Here is a 23320-nt window from a genome sequence, read left to right as displayed (position 1 = left end):
GTCTAATTACAAATCCCCTTATTCTCAATGATGCTCTACATTATTCTATGCATAATTTAAGGGGTCTTTTCTGAAACAGTGAATTTCTGTGCACTATATTTCAGAAAATAGAATTAATGATAATTCTGGAGCGTAATATGTGTTTACTATGGCAACAGTAAATAAACATGTGACACTCAGTATTTCTATATGATACATACAGGTTACGGATCAAGAGAAAGAATTACAATGGAAGATGCCACAGATGTGGGAAGATCTTGTCTGGAAATCTAAAAATGTTGATGCTAGTCTCTTTGCCGTCAAGAAAAAATTCAAAGAGGTATTTACAATTTTTCAAATACTTTAGATACCTTAACAAGTATGAAATATGAAGAAAATGTTGTTAACATGGAATATTCTTTTATTCTTAGATTATGATTAAAGAGATTTGTTTTTACTCTATAATAAATGTAAAATTACCTTGAATGAGTGTAAGGTGCAAGGAGTGATTTGGACAGTCCTGAATCTCAGTCACTTTGTAAATAATTAGCCTTTTGCAGGTCAAGCCTCGAAAAAGTTATATCATCTTAGTGCTGTAATGGGTTAACTTCTATCAACTTTTAAATGGAGTTAACTCGTTACTGCACTAAGGTGACGATTTTAGACTTTTTTCTGGCAGATAGTTGATTTCTGGTGGTATTTTAGGCTTTTCTGATTTTATAATTATTACTCATTGATTATGCTGACTGTTTAGAAAGGGTTGTTTACAACTGGAAAAGGAGGGGTAAGATGATGTAATATGTTGTCCATCACAAAACAAATAGTTTTATACTCACTTTACAGTGAACACGTTTCAGTTGTTGAACTTTTCATTTCAGATATGAATAGGTTATTGTTTATAATTTTTGCATGGTAAATGATAAAAATGTATACATGGTGTCATGAATTTAAAGCACTGTTGTTTTTGTATAAGGTAATCATTGTTTCACATTTGGCTGAATGTTGTATTGTCAGCTCACAAAAATTAATAATATATCAAAACTATGGAGAATATCTTTACACACAACTTTTGGGCCAGTGTTAAAGCTTGAAGTAATTGTCATTAAAAGCATCAGCGTGATGTGTTTGAAATTCAAAACCATTTTTCTTATCAGTGTAATTAAATGCTATGTTGTTTTGATAATTGCTCACAGAACGTTTACTCTTAATATAACTGCTTAGAAAAAAGTAAGAAATGTAAATTGTTACACAAATGGAGGTGTTGTGCAGAGGCAAATTTGATTGGTTGGAATGTAATGGTATAATTTATCAGTTTTGTGACATATGATTTATATTGTAGATAACACAAGAGCAGATAAAGGGTTTCAGTGGGGAACTGAAGGAGTTTGCTGACAGATTCTACTTGGAAGGACCTGGTGCTGTTGGACCTAATCTTGACAAGGGTAAAATAAGGCTTCTTTATATAAAATGTTTTATTGGAAGCTAAACATGATAGGCATTTTTGTAAGTTTTTGTTTGTTGTGTGAAGGCAGATTATCCTATGTGAACTAATCTCTCTTATTATTTGTTATTTACATGCTTAGACTATTTGTATATTGTCCTGAGTAAACATGAATTCTAATGTCATGATTCATGATGAGGGATCAACTTAATGTTTAAGGAACATAATTGTGTTATCAGAATTGAACTTAATAATGTGGAAACCTCATTCTTTTACATCAAAATTTAACCATATAAATTTGTATAAATCAGGTGTTGAGCTGATGAAAGCATATCGTGTGGAGGTGAACAAGTACGAGGCAGAACGTCAAGAGTTAGCCAATGCTGAGAAGCTGTTTGATCTACCAATAACAATGTACCCGGATCTTCAACAAGTACAGAAACAGATGAAAGGTCTTGAGATGATCTATGCCCTGTACGAGGAACAACAGGTGAGAATCAAAGTCACAGTCAATATAGCTTGAATTGTTAGATCATATGATAAATGCAAGCTATTTAAACTACGACAGTTGAAGCTTTCACATTTTCACATGTGAAGGCAAAGAAACTGAATTTGTTTCAAGCTGTTTAGTTTCACCGAGCATTTAAAGGCTCAGAAACTGATTTCGTTTGTGCCTCCTTAAACAGGACCTTTGGAATTTTGCTAATATAATGTTGAAGATACAAAAATGTTCGAAATTGATAAAATGTTAAATGAATAGGTTTATTCTAAATCTTGCATAATTGTTAATGATGTTATGGTAATATTTTGCACTTGTTATTTTGTATACAGGCTGCCAGGGAGCAATGGTCAGAGACATTGTGGGCCAATTTGAACATCCAGATTCTACAGGATGGTATTGAATCTTTCTTGAAGAACTTACGTAAGATGCCACGTGATGTGAGACAGATGCCCGTAGCTCGATCATTAGAGGAGAAGATGAAGGAGTTCAGAGATTCACTGCCCTTGTTTGTTGACCTGAAACATGAGGCTCTCAGAGATCGGTAAGTTCATAGAATCTGTAATTATCTTTGGATAATATCAATTTATGGTTTTAGTATTTATTAAGTTTTTTTTATTATTTTTTATTATTATACCCCCGCACAACAAAGTTGTAAGGGGGGTATACTGGAATCAGCTTGTCCGGCTGTCCGTCGGTTTTTTCTTGTCCGCCCAATAACTTAAGATTCCTTTGACCCTTAGTCTTCATATTTGGCATGGAGGTTAGTCATGATTAGTAGATGACCCCTATTGATTTTGAGGTCACTAGGTCAAAGGTCAAGGTCACAGGGGCCTTGACTTCAAAAAGCTTGTCCGCCCAATAACTTAAGATTCCTTTGACCCATAGTCTTCATATTTGGCATGGAGGTTAGTCCTGATTAGTAGATGACCCCTATTGACTGAGGTCACCAGGTCAAAGGTCAAGGTCACAGGGGCCTTGACTTCAAAAAGCTTGTCCGCCCAATAAGTTAAGATTCCTTTGACCCACAGTCTTCATATTTGGCATGGAGGCTAGTCATGATAAATAGATGACCCCTATTGACTATGAGGTCACCAGGTCAAAGGTCAAGGTCACAGGGGCCTTGACTTCAAAAAGCTTGTCCGCCCAATAACTTAAGATTCCTTTGACCCACAGTCTTCATATTTGGCATGAAGGTTAGTCATGATTAATAGATGACCCCTAATGACTTTGAGGTCACCTGGTCAAAGGTCAAGGTCACAGGGACCTTGACTTTAAAAAGCTTGTCCGCCCTATAACTTAAGATTCCTTTGACCCACAGTCTTCATATTTGGCATGGAGGTTAGTCATGATTAGTAGATGACCCCTTTTGAGTTTGAGGTCACTGGATCAAAGGTCAAGGTCATAGGGACTTTGACTTTAAAAAGTTTGTCCACCCATTAACTTATGATTCCTTTGACCCATAGTTTTCATATTTTGCATGGATGTTGATCATGACTATAGGTGACCCCTATTGATTTTAAGGTCACTGGGTCAAAGGTCAAGGTCACAGGGACCTTGACAAAAAAAAGAAGCTTTTCTTCTCAATTGCTAAAGAATGTCCTGTCCGCAATGTATTGATTTTGACATTTTCACATTTGAAGCATGTAGAATACATAACTTAGCAATGTACTGGCTTAGTAACCTCAGATTTGGCAGGGAGGTTGTCCTTGAGCTCTTAATGGCCACTGTTGATTCTGACAAAGTGGTATGCGGAGGTATTCACGCCATGATAGTGGCAGTTCTAGTTTTTAGCAACATATTACCAAGGCCTGTGGCTAAGGGATTGCTTTTAAGTCTTGAGGCATCAGAATTGCAGCCACCGATTATCCTTGCGTGATTGTAAGAGGCGACTAAATGGGTTTGAATTACTTGAGTCTATGAATTTCTTAGCTCCAGCAGGTAAGGTGGTTTTGACCTCTGGTGTTGCTTTAAGTTTGTAACACCCAAGGAAAGAGTTTGAAACACCCAAGGAAAGCCAAAATCATTTTTCCAGTTTAATGCAATATGACCTAAATTTTGTTGGTTTTCCGTAAAACCAAATAAAAATAAAAGAAATAATGTGTGTTATTGTTTACAGTCATTGGAAAGAGTTGATGACAAAGACCGGACAGAAGTTTGATATTAACCCAGAGACATTTACCCTGGCAAACATCTTTGCTATGGAGTTACAGAGATACCATGAAACCATTGGAGAAATTGTCACCATGGCTAGCAAGGAAATGGGAATAGAAAAGGTAGAGTGAAGTATTACATGATAGAAGTGCTATCCAGTGTTGTATTCAGTAATTAAGAATCAGCTATGTAAAACATATATATGTCATTACTTTATATTTTTATTTATGATTGGTCAAAGATAAGTTTATGTGATTATTCCATGTTTTTTGTTTTTTTTTGTAAGAAAACACTTTATATTGGAGATAACAAGCAAATGTTACTTTCTTGGTTTATACAGAATTTATTTCATTTCAATTGTGTAGGAAGCTTGTAGCTTATAGACACACTTTTGAACCCATTCCTGGAACAAACCAGTTCTATGCAATGAGTGTAAAGTTTCTAGCTCAAGGAACAACAGCTTGTCTATGACAGGGTTTGATCCCACGCAAATAGCAATACTAAGATTACTAGTTCCAATGTGTTAACCACTCGGCCAATACAGCCATGCCACCACTTTGTTACTATCTTAAGTATTGAATTCATGCAGTTGATTAAATTATGAAAGAAAGGGAGCAAATATTACTTATATATATATATATATATATATATATATATATATATAAATGAATATATAAAAAAAAAACATACATTTAGAATATTTATTCCTCAGGGAGTGAAAGAAATAGAGGAAACATGGAACAGTATGAAGTTTACTGTTGTACCATACATGAAAGGAACATCACATCGTGGCTTTATTCTCGGAGCCATTGATGAGATTGTACAGAGTTTGGACGACAGTTCCATGAACTTACAGAGTATGTCTGCATCAAGATTTATTGGTCCATTCTTGAACAGTGTACAGAACTGGGAGAAGAGTCTGTCACATATCTCAGAAGTTCTTGATGTAAGTACATCTGTTCTTTGCATAAAATTCTTCTTACTTCTTAATAAGAATAATTCTTATTTTACATTGAAGTGCAACTTCTGCTTTAAGAAGCCCTCTGTATAGTGACTACCTCTTTACAACAGTACTTTCAATTTTTCTCAAAAATAATTGACAATAAGATAATCTCACTAAAGCAACACCTCCCAGCAACAACTAAAGTTTTTGTCTTGCTATGCAGAAGTTGTAGTGTATTTAAAAACATATATGTATTTAGATATGAGTCAAATTCACTGTATCATATGCTAGAATATTCAAGTTGTAAAGATTCAATAATTATTTGTGTCATACAATGATATATTATTAAAGGTCAAGGCAAAAGCAGTGATCTTTAGGAATGATGTTAATTTTAAAATGACATGAACAGGTAATTTGAAATAAAGCTTCCTTTGTAAAGCAATATGCTTACTTAATAAGGCAATGCTTCAAAGGATTTGTGCAGAATGGACCATCCTATTCTACAAGAAATGCTTGGGATCAATGGAGATTCTTGATTCTAATTTTATTAATTACACTATGATTTGTTTCATGTATGATAAATGTAGCCATGTGTTTGTATATTAGGTATGGATGGTTGTTCAGAGAAAGTGGATGTATCTAGAGGGTATCTTTATTGGAGGAGATATCAGATCACAGCTACCAGAGGAGGCCAAAAAGTTTGACCAGATTGACAAAACATTCAAAAAGGTAGCTTATTATGTGCTCTTTTCTCCACACCAATATCATTTCAGTAATGAAATATATGTAAAAAAAAGGATCTTTAATGAATTTCCTAGTTGTATTTATATCTATTTATAGTCTTATATATTAATATATGTATTTTATATTCAATAATTATGAAAAGATTAGTGAAAGAGACATTTTAAATTTAAAAAATGTTTAAACTTGTTACATCTTTTGGATCATGAGATCTATAGGTTACTATTTAAGACCCTATATTTCTTTTAGGAACTAAGAAATTTAACAAATCAAAAAGGAAAAAAAATGTGGTTAAGTATTTCAAATTGAAATGTTATTTTCACAGCCACTGTATTCTCATGATGTTTCACATGTGCCTTTTTTGTCATTATTGTCAGTCACTGACTAAAGTCTATAACTTTAGCATTATAAACTATATGTGCTTTATCTAGTATTTTGTTCTACTATTTAAACACTGAAAATAGTCTGTTCTTGTTTTATATACATTGATTTTTACTATTGGTTGTGTTTAATTATTTTAGATTATGACTGACACTCATAAAGTACCGACAATCAAGCTGGCATGTCACGCCCAGAATCGTCTACAAGATCTCGAGGCACTCAGTATGGGTCTTGAGAAATGTCAGAAATCTCTGAATGACTACCTTGACTCCAAGAGAAATGCCTTCCCAAGATTCTTCTTCATTTCTGATGATGAATTGTTGAGTATATTGGGTAGCAGTGACCCTGAGTGTGTCCAGGAACACATGATAAAGGTTTCTATCTGAATTTATATCAGTAATTCTGTAAAGTGCCTAATTATATATTGGATATTTTAGAGAAAATTTGATTATAAAAGGAAAACCTGAGAGTTGTATGATTGAAGAAGTTGTAAGTTTTTGAAAATTTAATTTTTTATGTGTCATTGTGAATAAGCTATCTAGTTAGCTTCAATAGATAGATCTTCTCTGGTGCCCACTGTTGCCTGAAATAAGTCACTAAGAGGCACTTAAGGTCTTACTACACAAGTAGAAAGTTGCTGTATGTCATTAAAAGTGCCAATATGCAGCTTTCAAATGAGATGTAGAACATCAAAGTTTTATGGGTTTCTTTTTGAGAATAATGTATATGATGAAATATATGTGTAACTTGTATGTTTAGATGTTTGACAACATCTCATCACTGAGGTTCAGTAAGGGAAACAACAATGAGGCTCTGGCTACAGCCATGATATCAGCTGAGGGTGAAGTGATGGACTTCCGTACCCAGGTGTCAGCTGAGGGTCGTGTTGAAGACTGGATGACAAGTATGCTGGAGGAGATGAGGGCTACTAACAGGTTGATCACCAAGGAGGCTATCTTCTTCTATTGTGAAAGCAAGAAAAGGTATATAAACATGAATTATGTTAGTTTGTTGTAGAAAAATAAATCTTAATCAGAAACTAGTCTGTTTTTATGCCCCAATTTAAAGGGGGGACATAGAGATTTGCTGCAACCTGTCGATGTTGCTTTCTTGCTGTCATGTTGTTTGTTGCTAGACTGACAAAGCAGTGGAATTTTGGAGCATCCTTGTTCAATAAACACATTTCTAGTTTAAAATTAAATGTTTTGGGTTGTTACTTTTATCGTCCTTCATTGGATTTGAAGAATATAGTTGCATTTGGTGTAGAATGAACAATCTATTTGTCAATTTATTGAAAGAATCTAATTTATTATATGAACATATACGAATTGGTGTTATAGTTTTAATATTGAGAGCGATGATTGGGACAATGAGGAGAAACTTTATTTAAGGTATCATATTGTCTGCGTTAGTTTTATGTCACTTTATTGTTGCCACAATGTATGTCAACAGGGAAACCTTGGTACACTGTAAATTTACAACATGTGCATTGAATGTTTCACTCACTTGTCAAACTTTTTCACTATCTGATCATATAACATTGTCTTTACAAAACAGACAGAAAAAATATGAGGGAATGACCATAATTATTCCGGAACAATGTTAAATTCTGAATATTCTTTAAAGTAATGAGTTCCTTTTATCATGTTGAATGTATTTTATAAAAAAAACAACATATACTTGTGTGCTGATTTAAGGTAAACTTTTCCCCCCAGAAAAATAATATTGTAGAATTGTTTATTGCTACTTTTTAAATAAAGCATTCAGATGGTCATTGGCACAAGCAATAAACTGGAAAGTGTTTGGTAGATTTTTAGGAAAATTTTAGGATTGTCATATTATATGAGCCGTGCCATGACAAAACCAACATAGTGCGTTTGCGACCAGCATGGATCCAGACCAGCCTGCTCATCCACGCAGACTGATCAGGATCCATGCTGTTCGCTTACAAACCCTATTACAAGTAGAAAAACTGAAAGCGAACAGCATGGATCCTGATCAGACTGTGCGGATGCGCAGGCTGGTCTGGATCCATGCTGGTCACAAACGCAGTATGTTGGTTTTGTCATGGCACGGCTCATATGTATGTTACAGTGAATTAATTTTGTGTTATTGTTCAATCTTTTGAACTGATGTTGGTGTAGACTATATAAACTAAGGTAGAAAAATTAAAGCTTCTTGCTTATTAATATTGATATTATTTTTGGTTGAATAACAAAATATGGTAATAAAATTTTAGGGTAGAATGGATGATGGGGTACCAGGGCATGGTGTGTCTTGCTGGGAACCAGGTATGGTGGACCTGGGAGGTAGAAGATGTATTTAACAAGGTGAAGAAAGGACAGAAAACAGCACTGAAAGATTATGCTAAAAAACTTCATGGTCAGATTGACGAACTTGTAATAACTGTAAGTTAATATTTAACTGCTTATACTGTACTTGTAATGACTGTAATAGATAACTGTTTATACTGCACTTGTAATGACTGTAAGTCAATAATAGATAAATAGATATAATGTACTTGTAATTACTGTAAGTCAATAGATAACTGCTTAAACTATACTGGTAATGACTGTAAGTCAATAGATAAATACATATATTGTACTTTTTATGACTGTAAATTCTTAATTTACTACATTCACTATATATCTCCCATCTCAAATTTTTTTTCCCCTCCTTTGTAGATCCGTTCACAACTGTCAAAGAATGACAGATCCAAGTTTAACACTGTATTGATTATAGACGTACATGCTCGAGATATCATTGACAGCTTTGTCAGAGACAGGTTAGCTCCCTTGTTTTATTATTACTCCATTTGTAACTGCTGCTGTAGCAAAGTGCAGAATTGTTATTGTCTCAAAACTGTTATTTCTCTCAGATAAATGGTTATAAACAGTAAGACATTTTGGAAATGAAAATAGTTAAAATTTAGATGTTTAACTATTTAGCTTTACAAATTTTTAAACATTTTAAAGAAATTCAAATTAAAAATATGAACAATAAATAAATATTTAAAAGTTAATAAATATTTGAAGATATATCTAATTCAGTTGACTGGAAGTTAAAAGTTTAATAGATAACAGGTATTTAGTTAAATATTGAATGAAATAACTGATTTGGTTGTAATATTACAGTATCATGGGGGCTAACGAGTTTGAGTGGGAATCTCAGCTGAGATTTTACTGGGTGAAGGAACCAGATGAGCTGTTAGTAAGACAATGTACAGGAGAGTTTGGCTACGGTTACGAGTATATGGGTCTTAATGGACGTCTTGTTATCACACCACTTACGGACAGGATCTATCTTACAATAACACAGGTATGTATCATCTGCCACAAACAATATATGCATTGGAAGTGTCGTGTTTTAAAATTAGATCTATCTATTCATAATTATGAAATAGCTTTCAGGACTATGTATATCAAAACTCTTTGCATGCTGGCAGCGACTTCATCTTCCCATGCACCCAGTTTAGAACAAGATCAGCTAGCTTATATGCGTTTTACTCATGGTCCGCAGTGTTCGTTATTTCGTCAATACATGTATTATTTTATTGGAAATTAGTAAATTTAATCCCTGGCAAAAATTTCTTATTTTGCAGAATTATAAGATTATCAATAAAATTTACTCTTGTTTATTTTTCCTTCATTCACAAATATTTTAGGTTATATTACACTCAAAAGATATCATAACACAATGCAGAGATTAGATTTATTATGACTTTATGAAAATTGATTTGTTATTTAACTTAAATAATAATGTTTTAAACTAATTAATGTACCATTCTGTATTTAGGCATTGTCCATGCAGCTTGGTGGAGCCCCAGCCGGTCCAGCTGGTACAGGTAAAACCGAGACCGTGAAAGATTTAGCTAAAGCTCTTGGTCTGCTCTGCGTTGTCACCAACTGTGGTGAAGGTATGGATTACAAGGTATGTAGATACATGTATTATACAACTTATTTTTTAGCTTTTTTATAATTGCACCATAGTTTTCTTTAAATTATCAAATTTAATTTACCAACATCATTTTTTTTACCCGCGTTTACCCATGAAAGTCACGAGTGAAAGACAAAAAGGTTTCTTTATTTCCACGTTTTTGTATGTCCTTTAAAGATCATTCACCCATGAAAACTGTCAGATGGAACAATGAATTTTGTACAAAAAGGTTTCTAAATGATTCCTATATAGAGAGCAAAAAGTATTTTATATTTTGAAAAGATGTATTTATTATATCATATGTTTTGATTGTACTTATAGGCAGTTGGTAAGATTTACTCTGGTCTGTGTCAGTGTGGAGCGTGGGGTTGTTTTGACGAGTTTAATCGTATTGACGTCTCCGTGTTGTCTGTCATCTCTACACAGCTGAAGACAATTCAAAATGCTCTCATCCTGAAACTAAAGAGGTTTCATGTAAGTTGCTTGTAAAATTATTATGGTTACAATTAGTGGAATATTGTAATAACAGGACTTTACGATTTGATATTTGTATGTTGTTATCATAAAGAATGCTTTTTCACAAAATGATATGACATGTTACATGCCTGAATCTGTAAAAACTTTTCATATATAGTATAAATACAGTTCTGAAAAGTACAAAAAACCTTATTAGCTCGACTATTCGATAAGAATAAGTAGAGCTATTGCAGTCACCCGAGCGTCGGCGTCGGCGTAACCACTTATGTTAAAGTTTTTGTAATAGTTCAAATATTTTCAAAGTCCATTGACATATGGCTTTGAAACTTTGCACACTTGTTCACCATCATGACCCCAACCTGTAGACAGGAGGAGGTAACTCTATCAAGCATTTTGACAGAATTATGCCCCTTTTTCGACTTAGAATTTACGTTAAAGTTTTTGTAATAGTTCAAATATTTTCAAAGTCCATAGACATATGGCTTTGAAACTTTGCACACTTGTTCAACATCATCATGACCCAACCTGTAGACAGCAGGAGGTAACTCTATTAAGCATTTTGACAGAATTATGCCCCTTTTTCGACTTAGAATTTACGTTAAAGTTTTTGTAATAGTTCAAATATTTTCAAAGTCCATTGACATATGGCTTTGAAACTTTGCACACTTGTTCACCATCATGACCCCAACCTGTAAACAGGAGGAGGTAACTGTATCAGGCATTTTTTTTACTATCAAGCACTAAGAATAGTCGAGCGTTGCTGTCCTACCGACAGCTCTTGTTTTATATATTCTTTTAGAGAAGATCATCTTCAAAAATACAAATTATGGTGTTATAATGTTATATGAGTTTTTTTTTTTACTTTTACAGTTTGAGGGTGTTGAGATTAACATGGATCTTAGAGTTGGTATATTTATTACCATGAACCCCGGTTACGCTGGACGTACAGAGTTGCCCGAGTCTGTGAAGGCACTGTTCCGTCCTGTAGTTGTAATTGTACCAGATCTGCAACAAATCTGTGAGATCATGTTGTTCTCTGAAGGTTTCCTTCTAGCAAAGGTTTGTTTTATATATTATACTAATATCATAGGCGCTAAATTTTTGTGAACTTAAGTTTATGATAAAAAAAAATATTCAAGGTAGATGAAATATGCTTTGAACCAAAATAATAGAAATTCTGTACAAGATCAGATATGAAGTCACATTATTGGCTGGTTTCAAATCAATAAAAACCTCAGTCTAGATATGGCCAATCTTTACTTTTTATAGCATTGGCCAATCATTCTGGATAAACTTTTGTACTAAATATTTCTAGCAAAGTTCAGTCTGGATTAGGTTGCAATAAATTTGTAAAAGAATCTATGTCAGATTGTCTGACCTTGACAAGTTTTGTTAATATATATACATATATGTATGATTGTAATCAGTATAAAATATGTGCATGCTAAAATTAAATGTTTAAATGGTGTATTTTGGTCTGCCTGCCCACCTCAGCATCTGATTTGTAATCCAGGGGTTTCAGGTTTGATCCTCAGCCAATGCGAAATTTCTCTTTTAGAGTTGATCTCAGACTTTGAGTCTTATGGTCATTTCTCGTGACTGCTTATGTAGAATAAGTAATTGGTCCATTGTAACGAAATCTGTCATTATTGGTAAGTTATCCAAGGTAAAATAGACTGACCACTGTGACATGACCAGAAATTTTTTAAAATTGGAGTAAAAACCAGAGAAATAAACCAGTGTTTTGCTTTTAAATCAGGTTTTGGCAAAGAAGATGACAGTATTGTACAAACTTGCTAAGGAACAATTATCCAAACAATACCATTATGACTTTGGTTTGAGAGCGCTGAAATCTGTGCTGGTGATGGCAGGAGAGTTGAAGAGAGGTGCCCCTGATCTTCATGAGGTTAGTAAATCTTTGTTGGTCTTTTTGATATATTCCTAAATTTTTATGCGATATGATTAAAAAGTTCTGTATTTAAGAATCACACACAAATTTCATGTTTCATCTTATTTCATGTTCTGCATTATCTATATAAACAAAGAATGTTATGTTGAGCCTCAAATATTCACAAGAACATTATCAAATTATAATATTGTAAATAATCATGTAAACAGTTGTCTATTATACTTAATTTAGAGGTTTCAGAACAACTTCTACACTGTATACACCTAGAAATTGAAGGACAAAAGGAGTTGTTTTTTTGGCTTGGTAGAAACGAGACAAGAACCCGGATGATATTAATTTTTACCTCCCTTTCTAATGCAAACTGGATAAACTCTGTAACATATTTCAAACATATTTCATAACCGTAAACATGGTACTCAGCCTATGACATGTTTAAACAAAATTCTTGGTAATCTCTAATATATACAATATTACTGTAGGATGTTGTACTGATGAGAGCTTTGAGAGATATGAACTTGCCCAAGTTTGTGTTTGAGGATGTACCACTCTTCCTTGGTCTTATTGGTGATTTGTTCCCTGGTCTTGACTGCCCACGTGTACGTTATCCAAACTTCAACGATGCTGTAGAGGGCATTTTGGAAGAAAACGGTTATGTTCTCCTTCCTGTACAGGTATAGTCCATTTTTCAGATTTTCACTCCTTAAACATAAGTCTTTGTGTAGTAATGTAGCTTTTTAGAGAAAATCTTATAAGAAAAGTAAGCACAAGTGCTTGTAGATGTAAAACTGTAAATTTTTAATGACTTAATTAAAACAAATTTGAAAATAAACACAACAATGCTTTATTTGAAGAATATTATTAGATGTAGGCATGGAACTAATTTTATAGATCAGTTAACTTGAAGTGCGAGAATAGAGTGTGAATATTTTGGTAGTGTTAGATTGTGAACATTGTGTTTTGTCTGATCATGACCATTTTTATTGCATGATTGTGAATATTGTGTATTGTATGATTGTGAACAATGTTTTTTGTATGACTGTGAATATTGTGTGTTATGTATGTGCATGATTTTGTGTATTATGGCCCTCAGAATTGCAAACATAGTTTGAGGACAGTGTGTATTGTATGATTATTGTAGGATTGTGAACAGTGTTTTGTTTATTATAATGAATGTTATATATTGTATGATTATTGTATGATTGTGAAAAGTGTATTGCTTGTTATAATGAACATTATGTATTGTATGATTTAAGGTTGATAAAGTAGTACAGATGTATGAGACAATGATGACACGTCACACCACTATGATAGTAGGACCTACAGGAGGAGGAAAATCTGTTGTTATAAACACACTAGCTCAAGCTCAAACCAGGTAACTCCTTTCTTTATACTTATGTTAAATAACCTATACTTGTAAAAAATTATCATTATTAAATATTTTATTTCTGATTAGCCTTTGGGACTACCTCGAACATTTTTAAAACAATACTAGTTGTAAATTTTATTGAAGTGATAAAAGATTTCAGATACCATTGTTTTATTTGACAGTAAAATCAGGTAATATTCATTGATAGTAAAATCAAGTAATACAAATTGTTTTATTTATCATTTACGAAAGTATACAATTTTTCTTTAAAAGATTGGGTACTCATACCAAGTTATTCACCATCAATCCTAAAGACAGAAGTGTGATAGAGTTATATGGTATACTGGATCCAATCACCCGTGACTGGACTGATGGTCTGCTCTCCAACATTTTCCGTGAAATTAACAAACCGACTGACAAGAACGAGAAGAAGTATATTGTGTATGACGGTGATGTTGATGCATTGTGGGTAGAGAACATGAACTCTGTCATGGACGACAACAGACTGATGACACTGGCCAACGGTGAAAGAATTCGTCTACAGAAACATTGTGCCATGTTGTTTGAGGTAATCATTCAACTGATAAATTCTATGTTGATTAAAGAACACATACAAATATATGTTATATTTGAAAAATACTGGTAGGAGTCAGTTGATTGAAGAATATTCATAATTTTATTTATATATGGATAAGTAAAATGGCATAAGGATTGTATGAGTGAATTATTTTGTGTGTATTTCAGGTGTATGATCTACAGTATGCCTCGCCAGCCACTGTGTCTCGATGTGGTATGGTTTACGTTGATCCAAAGAATCTCGGGTACGAACCTTTCTGGACAAAATGGTCAAATTCACGTACAACAAAGGTGGAGAAGGACAACCTACAGAGATTGTATGAGAAATATGTACCAACATTGATTGACATGGTGATAGAAGGCGTGGTTGATGGTCGTCAAGGAGAGAAGATGAAAACCATCATCCCACTTACAAATCTCAACCTTGTTAGTATGAATAACTACTCTAAACTAAACTTGAGCGCGTGCATTTCTTCATGCATGGGCTTTTTTGTTTGTTGTTTGTTTTGCTTTTTAATCATTCTTGTCCATCTGCCTTGCTCAAGAAGGTGAGCATCATATTATTAATCAAGGCACCATTGGTTTGATCCTCAAGCGAGGGGAAATTTCTCAGTTACCAGTGAATTTGGGCATTTGATCCAATAGTTATTTGTCTCTCTCAATACTGATATAGAAATCATTCGGGGTAAGAAGTTGGTCACTTATTGAGAAATAGGTAATTTTTGGTTATTTATCCAGGAAAGCCTGTTAGAAGGATCAACTGCTGATAAAATGTGGTGAAATCAGCGTAAAAAAAGAAACACAAACTTTAATCATTATAAGGAATTGATGTATTACAATGTTAAAAGTATATTGAGCATAGTTCAACATGGTGTATAACATTTTTTAATTAAAAATGAAAATCCTACATTAATCACATATTTTATTACAGGTGACACAATTGTCTCATATGTTAGACTCAATCCTGGTGAAGGAGCTAATTGAGGCAGATGAACTAGAGGCAGTATTTATACAGTCCTTGATCTGGTCTATTGGAGCTGGCCTGGTGGAGGAAGGCAGGATCAAGTTTGATGCCCAGGTGAAAACTCTGGCAGCCATGTCAAATGTCACGGATGATGACAAAACTTTAGCTGGACTTGGTAAGTCTGTAACTGATTCTCAAATGTTTTTATTTGGCTCCATGTATCAATAGAGAAACAACCATCTTGTCTGAAATACATTTTGTATAAGATTTTTAGCTTTGAAGATCTCTAATTTTGGGCTTGATCGTCATTTTTAATTTTTTTTAAAAGAATTTAAATAGATAATTCTACTAAAATTTTTAATTGGCAAAAAACATTGTAAGGAGATTTTACAGAAAGTATATACAAGTATGTAAAATAAATGTGTTTGTTTTTACAATATAAAATCATGTCACAAAATAAAAATAAAACTTTTATTACAGGGGAGCTCCCTTCAACACATGAAACTTTGTATGAATATTTCTGGGACTTGGAACAGAAGAAATGGATTCCATGGGCCAAACTTGTACCAAAATATGTCCATGCTCCTGAAAAGAAGTACAATGAAATTCTAGTACCTACAATAGATACAGTAAGAACAACATGGATCCTTAACCTGATGGTCAGTATCAAACGCCCAGTTGTGTTGATAGGAGAGACCGGTACATCAAAAACTGCAACTATTGCAGATTTCCTCCGTAAAATAGATCAGGAGTCTCATCTGTTGTTGAACATGAACTTTTCTAGCAGAACTACGTCCCTTGATGTACAGCGTAACTTAGAAGCGAACGTAGAGAAGAGGACAAAAGACATGTACGGTCCACCACCTGGCAAACGTCTCCTTATCTTTATAGATGACATGAACATGCCTCAGGTAAATATATTAATGTCGAGAAGAAATTTTTGCTTAACTGAATGTGACACTGTATTACCTCTATTGGTAATGCTGTCTATTCCAAAAAATTATTCTAATTCAACCAATCAAATTTTAGCTTGATTATACAAAGCATTTGGAGAGCTGTCCTACTCACTTGGCATTGGGTACCTTTAATTAACATTACCTTGTTTTGACAAATTCAGGTTGACACATATGGTACACAACAGCCTATTGCCCTGTTGAAACTGCTACTTGAGAGAGGAGGTTGTTATGATAGAGGTAAAGATCTGAACTGGAAGAACATGAGAGATATTGGTTACCTCGCTGCTATGGGTAAAGCTGGTGGTGGTAGAAATGAGACAGATCCAAGATTTGTATCTCTGTTCTGTGTATTCAACATGACGTTCCCGTCAGAGGAGTCGTTATTCAAGATCTATAATTCTATTCTGTCAGGACATGCACAGGCCCTGTCTGCTGATATACAAGGAACTGTCTCAACTATAACCAGGATGACAATGGCTCTTTACAGGTATTTTTTATATACTGTCAATGTCTATCTGATCATTACAAAACAAAGAATGATACTAAATCATGCAATAATGTTTAAAATGGATGGGCCAGGATGTATTACCTTAACCTGCAGGATTTCACAAATGAACTTGTTCACCTTCCATTTTTTTTAACTGTCCATCATCAATTTTGGGGTATTAATATAAAAATTTAAGGTTAGTCGGCCAAAAGTATAATGCTAGTCAGGCTTCACAAATGACTAGGCTCTAAACTGGTGGCTAACAATAATCACTTGAGGTTTCATCAGGTTAAGGGGTCAGAGAATTTTATTTAATATTCATATATTTTATACTATATTTAGATAATTTCTTTTAACTAATCTACAATACTCCATTTTCAGCAAAATAATCAAAGATCTGCCACCAACACCATCAAAGTTCCACTACATTTTCAACTTGAGAGATTTGTCTCGCATCTATCACGGAATGTGTCTAACAACTTCAGACAGATTTACTAAGATTGATCAGTTTGTACGTGTGTGGAGAAATGAATGTCTTCGTGTAATCAGTGACAGACTGATCAGTGATACAGACAAAAACTATCTAAACGTAAGCTTCTGTTCTGATCAATCCTTATTATGATATCACAATTTCATTTTGCACACTCATATTGAAATATATGTGATAACTCTCTACTGTTATTGCTACACAATATACAAATCTTGTAACTTATAATTAGCTTTTACGAATTCTTAACTTGATCCATTAACATTTGTGAGTCTGATTCCTTTAAGATTTGTGCCCATGTGTCACAAAACATATCCCAAGTACAACCTCTATAGAGCAACTGTTTTTGGAGGCTCTGTAGATGTGAACATACAACATTTTCAATCGATCAGTTTTTGTGAATTAATTTTGTGAATTAATTGTGTTTCATTCGTGTTTGTTGTTTATAATTTTAGGAACAGATCAAGGAATTATTGGATGATAATTTCAAGATGCATACAGAGTATGCCATGCGTGACCCATGTCTGTTTGGTGATTTCCGTACGGCCCTGGAAGAGAGTGAACCAAGATTGTATGAGGATATCCAAGATTACGATGCTGCCAAAGCTTTATTCCAGGAGGTATGAACATTACCTCTAACATCATCATCAGCTTACAAGGCTGATATCAGATATAAATCTTTTGTTTCCTGGTGATGTTTACAGAAATACTCTATGAAAAGACTAAATACTATAAAATTCCTTTTGATAACTGTATTGGAAAATAGTTATTTGTTTTAAAAATTCAGTCATTTTTGAGATTCTTTTTAGATTTAAGACATGATTTGTATTGAAAGAGCCATTAAGACTTACAAAAGACATTCCATTCACCTAAGTATTACCTTACTCCCAGAGTGATGGCAGTCTTAACACAGAAATTAATTAAACCACCACTATATAGCCAGCCCAGCCTGCATAATTGTTACCATCTGATTATGATGTATAGCTGTTTATTGTAAGGATTTTGATGTTGAAATTCTTTAAAATTCCATTGCAATTTGCATCAAATTCTTCGAAGATCAATTAAGTCCATTATTTTGTATGAGGTAAGATGACAAAGTATTTTAATTATGTTTCAGATTGCCGAGGAATATAATGAGAGTCATACAGCTATGAATCTTGTGTTGTTTGACGATGCTCTAGAACATTTAACACGTATATGTCGTGTAATCCGTATGGACCAAGGACACGCCCTCTTAGTGGGTGTGGGCGGTAGTGGCAAACAGAGTTTATGTAAATTAGCTTCATTCACGTCAGGCTGTGAGGTGTTTGAGATACAACTTAGTAGAGGATATAGTGAACAATCATTTAGAGAAGACTTAAAGGTTTTATATAATAAACTCGGAACAGAAAATAAGAAAATGGTATTCCTGTTTACAGATCAGCATGTTGCAGAAGAAGGTATGTTGAATAGTTGGAAAGTGGTTTGTTATCTTGAAGTATTATACTCATTAATTTTTAATTTTATGTAGTTTGTTGTCTATGTTTAATAAGGGTCCATCCACCTGTAATGGTGCAAAAAAGTAGCTTTTGCTATCAAGTACAGATCTTTGAGTCTGACGGCAAGTAATATGGGGTCTATGTCACAATAATGACACTATTATAAATCTTTAGATGCTCAGTTATTAAAAAATTTTGAAATTGCTTAAATTTATCTAAAAACAAGAGACAATTTAAACTGTATAATCAGACAAGGTCATTTCATTATTCAATTGTGGGAAAAGTTACATACAAACTTGAAAGACAAAGAAAAGTGAAATAAAACTATTGTAATCTCCAAGAGAATAAAAATATTTAATGAAAGTAATGAAGATTTGTTTAACTTTCAGGGTTTTTGGAGAACATCAATAATATGTTGACATCTGGTATGGTACCAGCACTCTACCCAGATGATGAAAAAGAACAAATTATTGGAAATGTATGTGTTTATTTATACATCTATTAAAATCAACAACATTTTATACAAATTTTACAGAATTTATCACAGCTCCTAATAAAATTACAAATACGCTTATTCTGCCTATATTGTCTTGGAATGGCTTCTTGTTTAGTAACAATCTTACCATTTCAACTTTCATTTATAAAAGTTTGTCTGCTTTGTGCCATAGTGAGACAGTATTAGTTTTAGAGGCTGTTGAATAGTTAGTATTGTACCTAGATTATGTTGATTTACCTCAGAATTATATTTTTACTTGATCTGCTAACTTAAGAATCCTCCATGACTGAGTAGTTAAGGTTGCTAACATGGAATGATTTGCCCCTAACTGCTGCTTTTGGTTTGAATCCCACTAGGGAAGTACATGTAGATTCATTTATGTGAGGAAGTTACCCAGTTAGCTTAGAGAAAGTTTATGGTTCTACTTGTGTGCATGCTTCTGCATAAAATAATGCTTGAATGGGTATGTTTGGTCTTCATCCACCAGTAAAACTGGAAAGAGGCCATATGACATTTACTGTGTTGATAAGACTTTAAAAATACCCCCCCCCCCCCCCAAAAAAAAAAAAAAAAAAAAAAATAAAAATAGAAGCAAATAATACATACATGTTAAAAAATACTACAAACATTTCTTGCTACATGTAACATAATTAAGAATCCATTGCTTCTTCTTATTGAGTGGAAAATCTTTAAATAATGTAAGTTTAACAGTTTTGATGTTAGAAATGATTGAAAATAGCTTATGATGAACATACATACATAATTTCAGTTATCTTAGTAGTGCATGAAACAATTTATCTTTTAAGATCACAAAATTGTTTTTAAAATATTTGTTGCATTTTGGAAAGGTTGAAAACAATACAGAGGTGACTTGTATGCAGTACATCTAAAATCCTCACCTTGTTATTTTACTCACTCATTACAAATATTGTAAGAAAATCATTTTAGCAAATGTTTTATTTCATCATTATCAGTTATCTTTCTCCTATTTTATTCATTTAATATGGCGATGATTTCTTGATTTATTTTGATTATGCTGCATGATTAATCACTGGTGTTTTTCTGCATTTATTAGCTAATGTTAGATCGTCAGGTAGGGAAGGTTAAATGTCTCACTGTGAACTTGTTGTTGATAAATTTATGATATTACGTTATAGTACATTGTTGAGTACAATACTGAATTTTATTGGGCAAATATACAGCTGCCAAAAGTGATTTGACACCAGTCAAGTCTGATTTAGGTTTTGTATCTGTGTATGAGTCCAATAGAAGCAATATTGTACTCAACAATGTATAATTACACCACCAAATTTTTGACATAACTTTGTTACCAAAGAGTACAAAAAGAATTTAAAATGATTTTTTTTGACTTGGAAAATGAAACTGGGCAAGGTAAATTACAATAGTGTTTTAATATGGATTTTTTGGACTGGGAAAAGAAAAAGAGGCTTAATTGGGTCCGATAGTGATTAATATTGGGAGATATAACATGGTGCAAAAGCCAGAATTTCGATATTTACTGTTTATAAGGTGTGAAATAATGTGTTTATATGATCAGTGTGATGACTGTCATATTCTTCTTGTAGTCATCATCATTACTTGAAATAATGTGTATGATTTGGGTTATACACTATTTATCTACAACATCCATGTTGTGATATCACAAGTTGTGTAATACCGTCAGAAATCACCTGTAGATTGTGGTAACTTCTTTATTGAAATGATTGATATTTCATTACTTTCTTGTTAACTTCAGCAAATGGGAATATTTTACAGTTCAATAATACAACATATTAACATTTTCCTTACGAGATATCAGTGATTCTGTAAGAGAATCTGAGCAAACCATTTTGTTTTGTTGAAAACATTAACTAATTCCTGCTCTTCTAAAAGTATGCTGTCAGATTCATGCATAATCTAATAAATGTTTTAAGATTGTTATTAGTAATAAGTCTTATCATTTTAAAATGTATAAAAAGTGGTTTATGCAATGCTGCAGCATTTATTTGGTATGTAGTGATATGTGTTTTACCTGATATCTGATATGTAATGTTATATATTTAACTTTGTTGAACAGATCCGACAAGAGGCCATGAATGCTGGTGCTGGACACGCACGCGAGAGTATCTGGCAATATTTTGTCACCAAATGTTCCAACAATTTACATATTGTATTAGCTATGTCACCTGTTGGAGATGCCCTCAGGACACGCTGCAGAAACTTCCCCGGTAATTTAACATATCTTTTTATGTTTTTTCGTTTTGTTTACCCCTTAACCAGCTAGCAAAATATGATTGGCCTTTGCAATCAGTTTAGAGTTGAGATGTGCAGGCTCTATACTGTTGGTAACTCAGTTTTTTGTGTTTTTTGTGTGTTTTTTCTAATTTTGATACTGAAATCTTAAATACTTTGAATGGACTGTTCACAATTCAAAACTTGGCAAATCCATTTCACAAATTCATAAGATAAAGGGTTCACTGAAACCATTGTAATTCTTTAAATATATATTTAATATATATTACTCTGGTGCTCGCTTGTGCCATAAATAATGCACATACAAATGTGGGCAGTCTTCCTCCACCAGTAAAAATGGTATGTCTTACAATGTATTCATTGTGACTTAACAAAAAACAACAGTAAAAAAATATTTACAAGCTAGACATATTTTGTATTCTATTACAGTTGAAACAAATACCTGTCAACAATTATAGAATATTGTGTTGTTATTTGCAGGTATGGTTAATTGTGCAAACATTGATTGGTTTTTCCCATGGCCAGAACAAGCCCTGTACGCTGTAGCTAGTGTCTTTATTTCACCAGATGTAAGTTGGTTGTTTTTTGTTATGATAACTTCTATTCCTATATACTTTAACTTAGATGTGGTATTCAATTTCTTCATGAAATACCAATCTTATGTATAGAACTAAAAGTACATTTCTTTTTTCAAGAAGCCTTAATAGAAAAATTTCAATCTGTTACCTTTTTGAAGTGTTATTCTGTAAATGTTAAGTGGTTTTTCATTAAGTTGTCTTTATATACTCATATTAAATCTGCCTTGGAAATGATGTAAGGTTCCTTAAATAATTTAAAATCTTTTTGAAATGGCTCCTCATGTAAGATTGTGTATGGAATAGGGGGACAGATCTTGATCTGCACTGTTTGCTGTTCAGTCAGTATATATTTTACAATAATATCTTGATAGTTATACTGTTATAATATTTATAGAGTAAAATGCCATCTAGTGCATTGAGGCGCCAGGATGGTGTGAGTGTGAACTATAACATGTTGTCTATACATCTATATTGAAAATTACCATTTTCTCATTCTTTGTTCAAATTGTTTAAATATTATATTGTGAGTGATATTTGTTGTTGCCTGTGTCTAAATTTTGGTACTTTTCTGTTCATGACAGAAAGTATTGGTATGAGATTTGATAAGCAATAGAAAATGATTAATATTAAATGCACCATACAGTGAAATGTTAATGATTTAAAATCAGAAGTATGATGTATTTTAATAAGTGGCTTTTTAAAATCACCTTCCATTTCTTGTAAAATATGTTGTTTGAAAAAGTATAAAAAATGTGCGATTGAGTTTTATTTTAATTTGTTCATCATCCATACTTTAAAATTTTCACAGGTTTATCTTCAAACCTTTTCTGTATGTGAAAGATATATCAAGTATCACTTGCCCTTGATAAAATTATGAAAAATTGTTGCTGGTTAAGTGAACAGTCTTTACGGCATATTTTAATGTTTTTGAACAATTTAACATGTAGTAACGAATAAAAGAAATAACAATATGTTATTACAGAATCCCCTGATAGCAGACGACATGCGTGATCATGTTGTAGAACATATCGTCCTTGTACACAGCAGTGTCGGTGCTTACAGTAAGCAGTTTGCCCAGAGATTGAGGAGAAGCAATTACGTAACACCCAAAAATTACCTTGACTTTATAAACACATACCTAAAACTTCTTCAAGATAAAGATAACTTCAATCAAGCACAGGTAAAATATTAATAATGTTTTAAATGAATTCTTTATATT

At 33.1% G+C, this 23320-nt stretch overlaps 1 protein-coding gene across 2 annotated transcripts in view; it reads left to right on the top strand.

Moving 5' to 3' along the window:
- The window catches only part of LOC132737599 (dynein axonemal heavy chain 10-like), a 69644-nt gene that overhangs the window by 20180 nt on the left and 26144 nt on the right, over positions 1–23320 (top strand). For both annotated transcript variants that reach the window (XM_060724929.1, XM_060724928.1), the window contains 30 exons: positions 203–319; positions 1319–1421; positions 1732–1910; positions 2252–2463; positions 4039–4195; positions 4786–5019; positions 5623–5745; positions 6279–6512; positions 6898–7121; positions 8378–8546; positions 8823–8923; positions 9273–9456; positions 9934–10068; positions 10396–10548; positions 11422–11610; positions 12311–12457; positions 12940–13131; positions 13714–13832; positions 14100–14394; positions 14571–14828; positions 15334–15541; positions 15847–16277; positions 16484–16809; positions 17191–17398; positions 17752–17916; positions 18414–18735; positions 19164–19252; positions 21348–21498; positions 22004–22092; positions 23084–23281. In XM_060724929.1, coding sequence (XP_060580912.1) covers positions 203–319; positions 1319–1421; positions 1732–1910; positions 2252–2463; positions 4039–4195; positions 4786–5019; positions 5623–5745; positions 6279–6512; positions 6898–7121; positions 8378–8546; positions 8823–8923; positions 9273–9456; positions 9934–10068; positions 10396–10548; positions 11422–11610; positions 12311–12457; positions 12940–13131; positions 13714–13832; positions 14100–14394; positions 14571–14828; positions 15334–15541; positions 15847–16277; positions 16484–16809; positions 17191–17398; positions 17752–17916; positions 18414–18735; positions 19164–19252; positions 21348–21498; positions 22004–22092; positions 23084–23281 — 5712 coding nt within the window. The remainder of the gene's footprint in view (positions 1–202; positions 320–1318; positions 1422–1731; positions 1911–2251; positions 2464–4038; positions 4196–4785; positions 5020–5622; positions 5746–6278; positions 6513–6897; positions 7122–8377; positions 8547–8822; positions 8924–9272; positions 9457–9933; positions 10069–10395; positions 10549–11421; positions 11611–12310; positions 12458–12939; positions 13132–13713; positions 13833–14099; positions 14395–14570; positions 14829–15333; positions 15542–15846; positions 16278–16483; positions 16810–17190; positions 17399–17751; positions 17917–18413; positions 18736–19163; positions 19253–21347; positions 21499–22003; positions 22093–23083; positions 23282–23320) is intronic.

This window comes from Ruditapes philippinarum, unplaced genomic scaffold (assembly GCF_026571515.1).
Source record: "Ruditapes philippinarum isolate M1 unplaced genomic scaffold, ASM2657151v2 ctg3159_1_1_1_1, whole genome shotgun sequence".
Lineage (NCBI taxonomy): Eukaryota > Metazoa > Mollusca > Bivalvia > Venerida > Veneridae > Ruditapes > Ruditapes philippinarum.
This window is presented reverse-complemented; position numbering and strand designations above follow the sequence as displayed.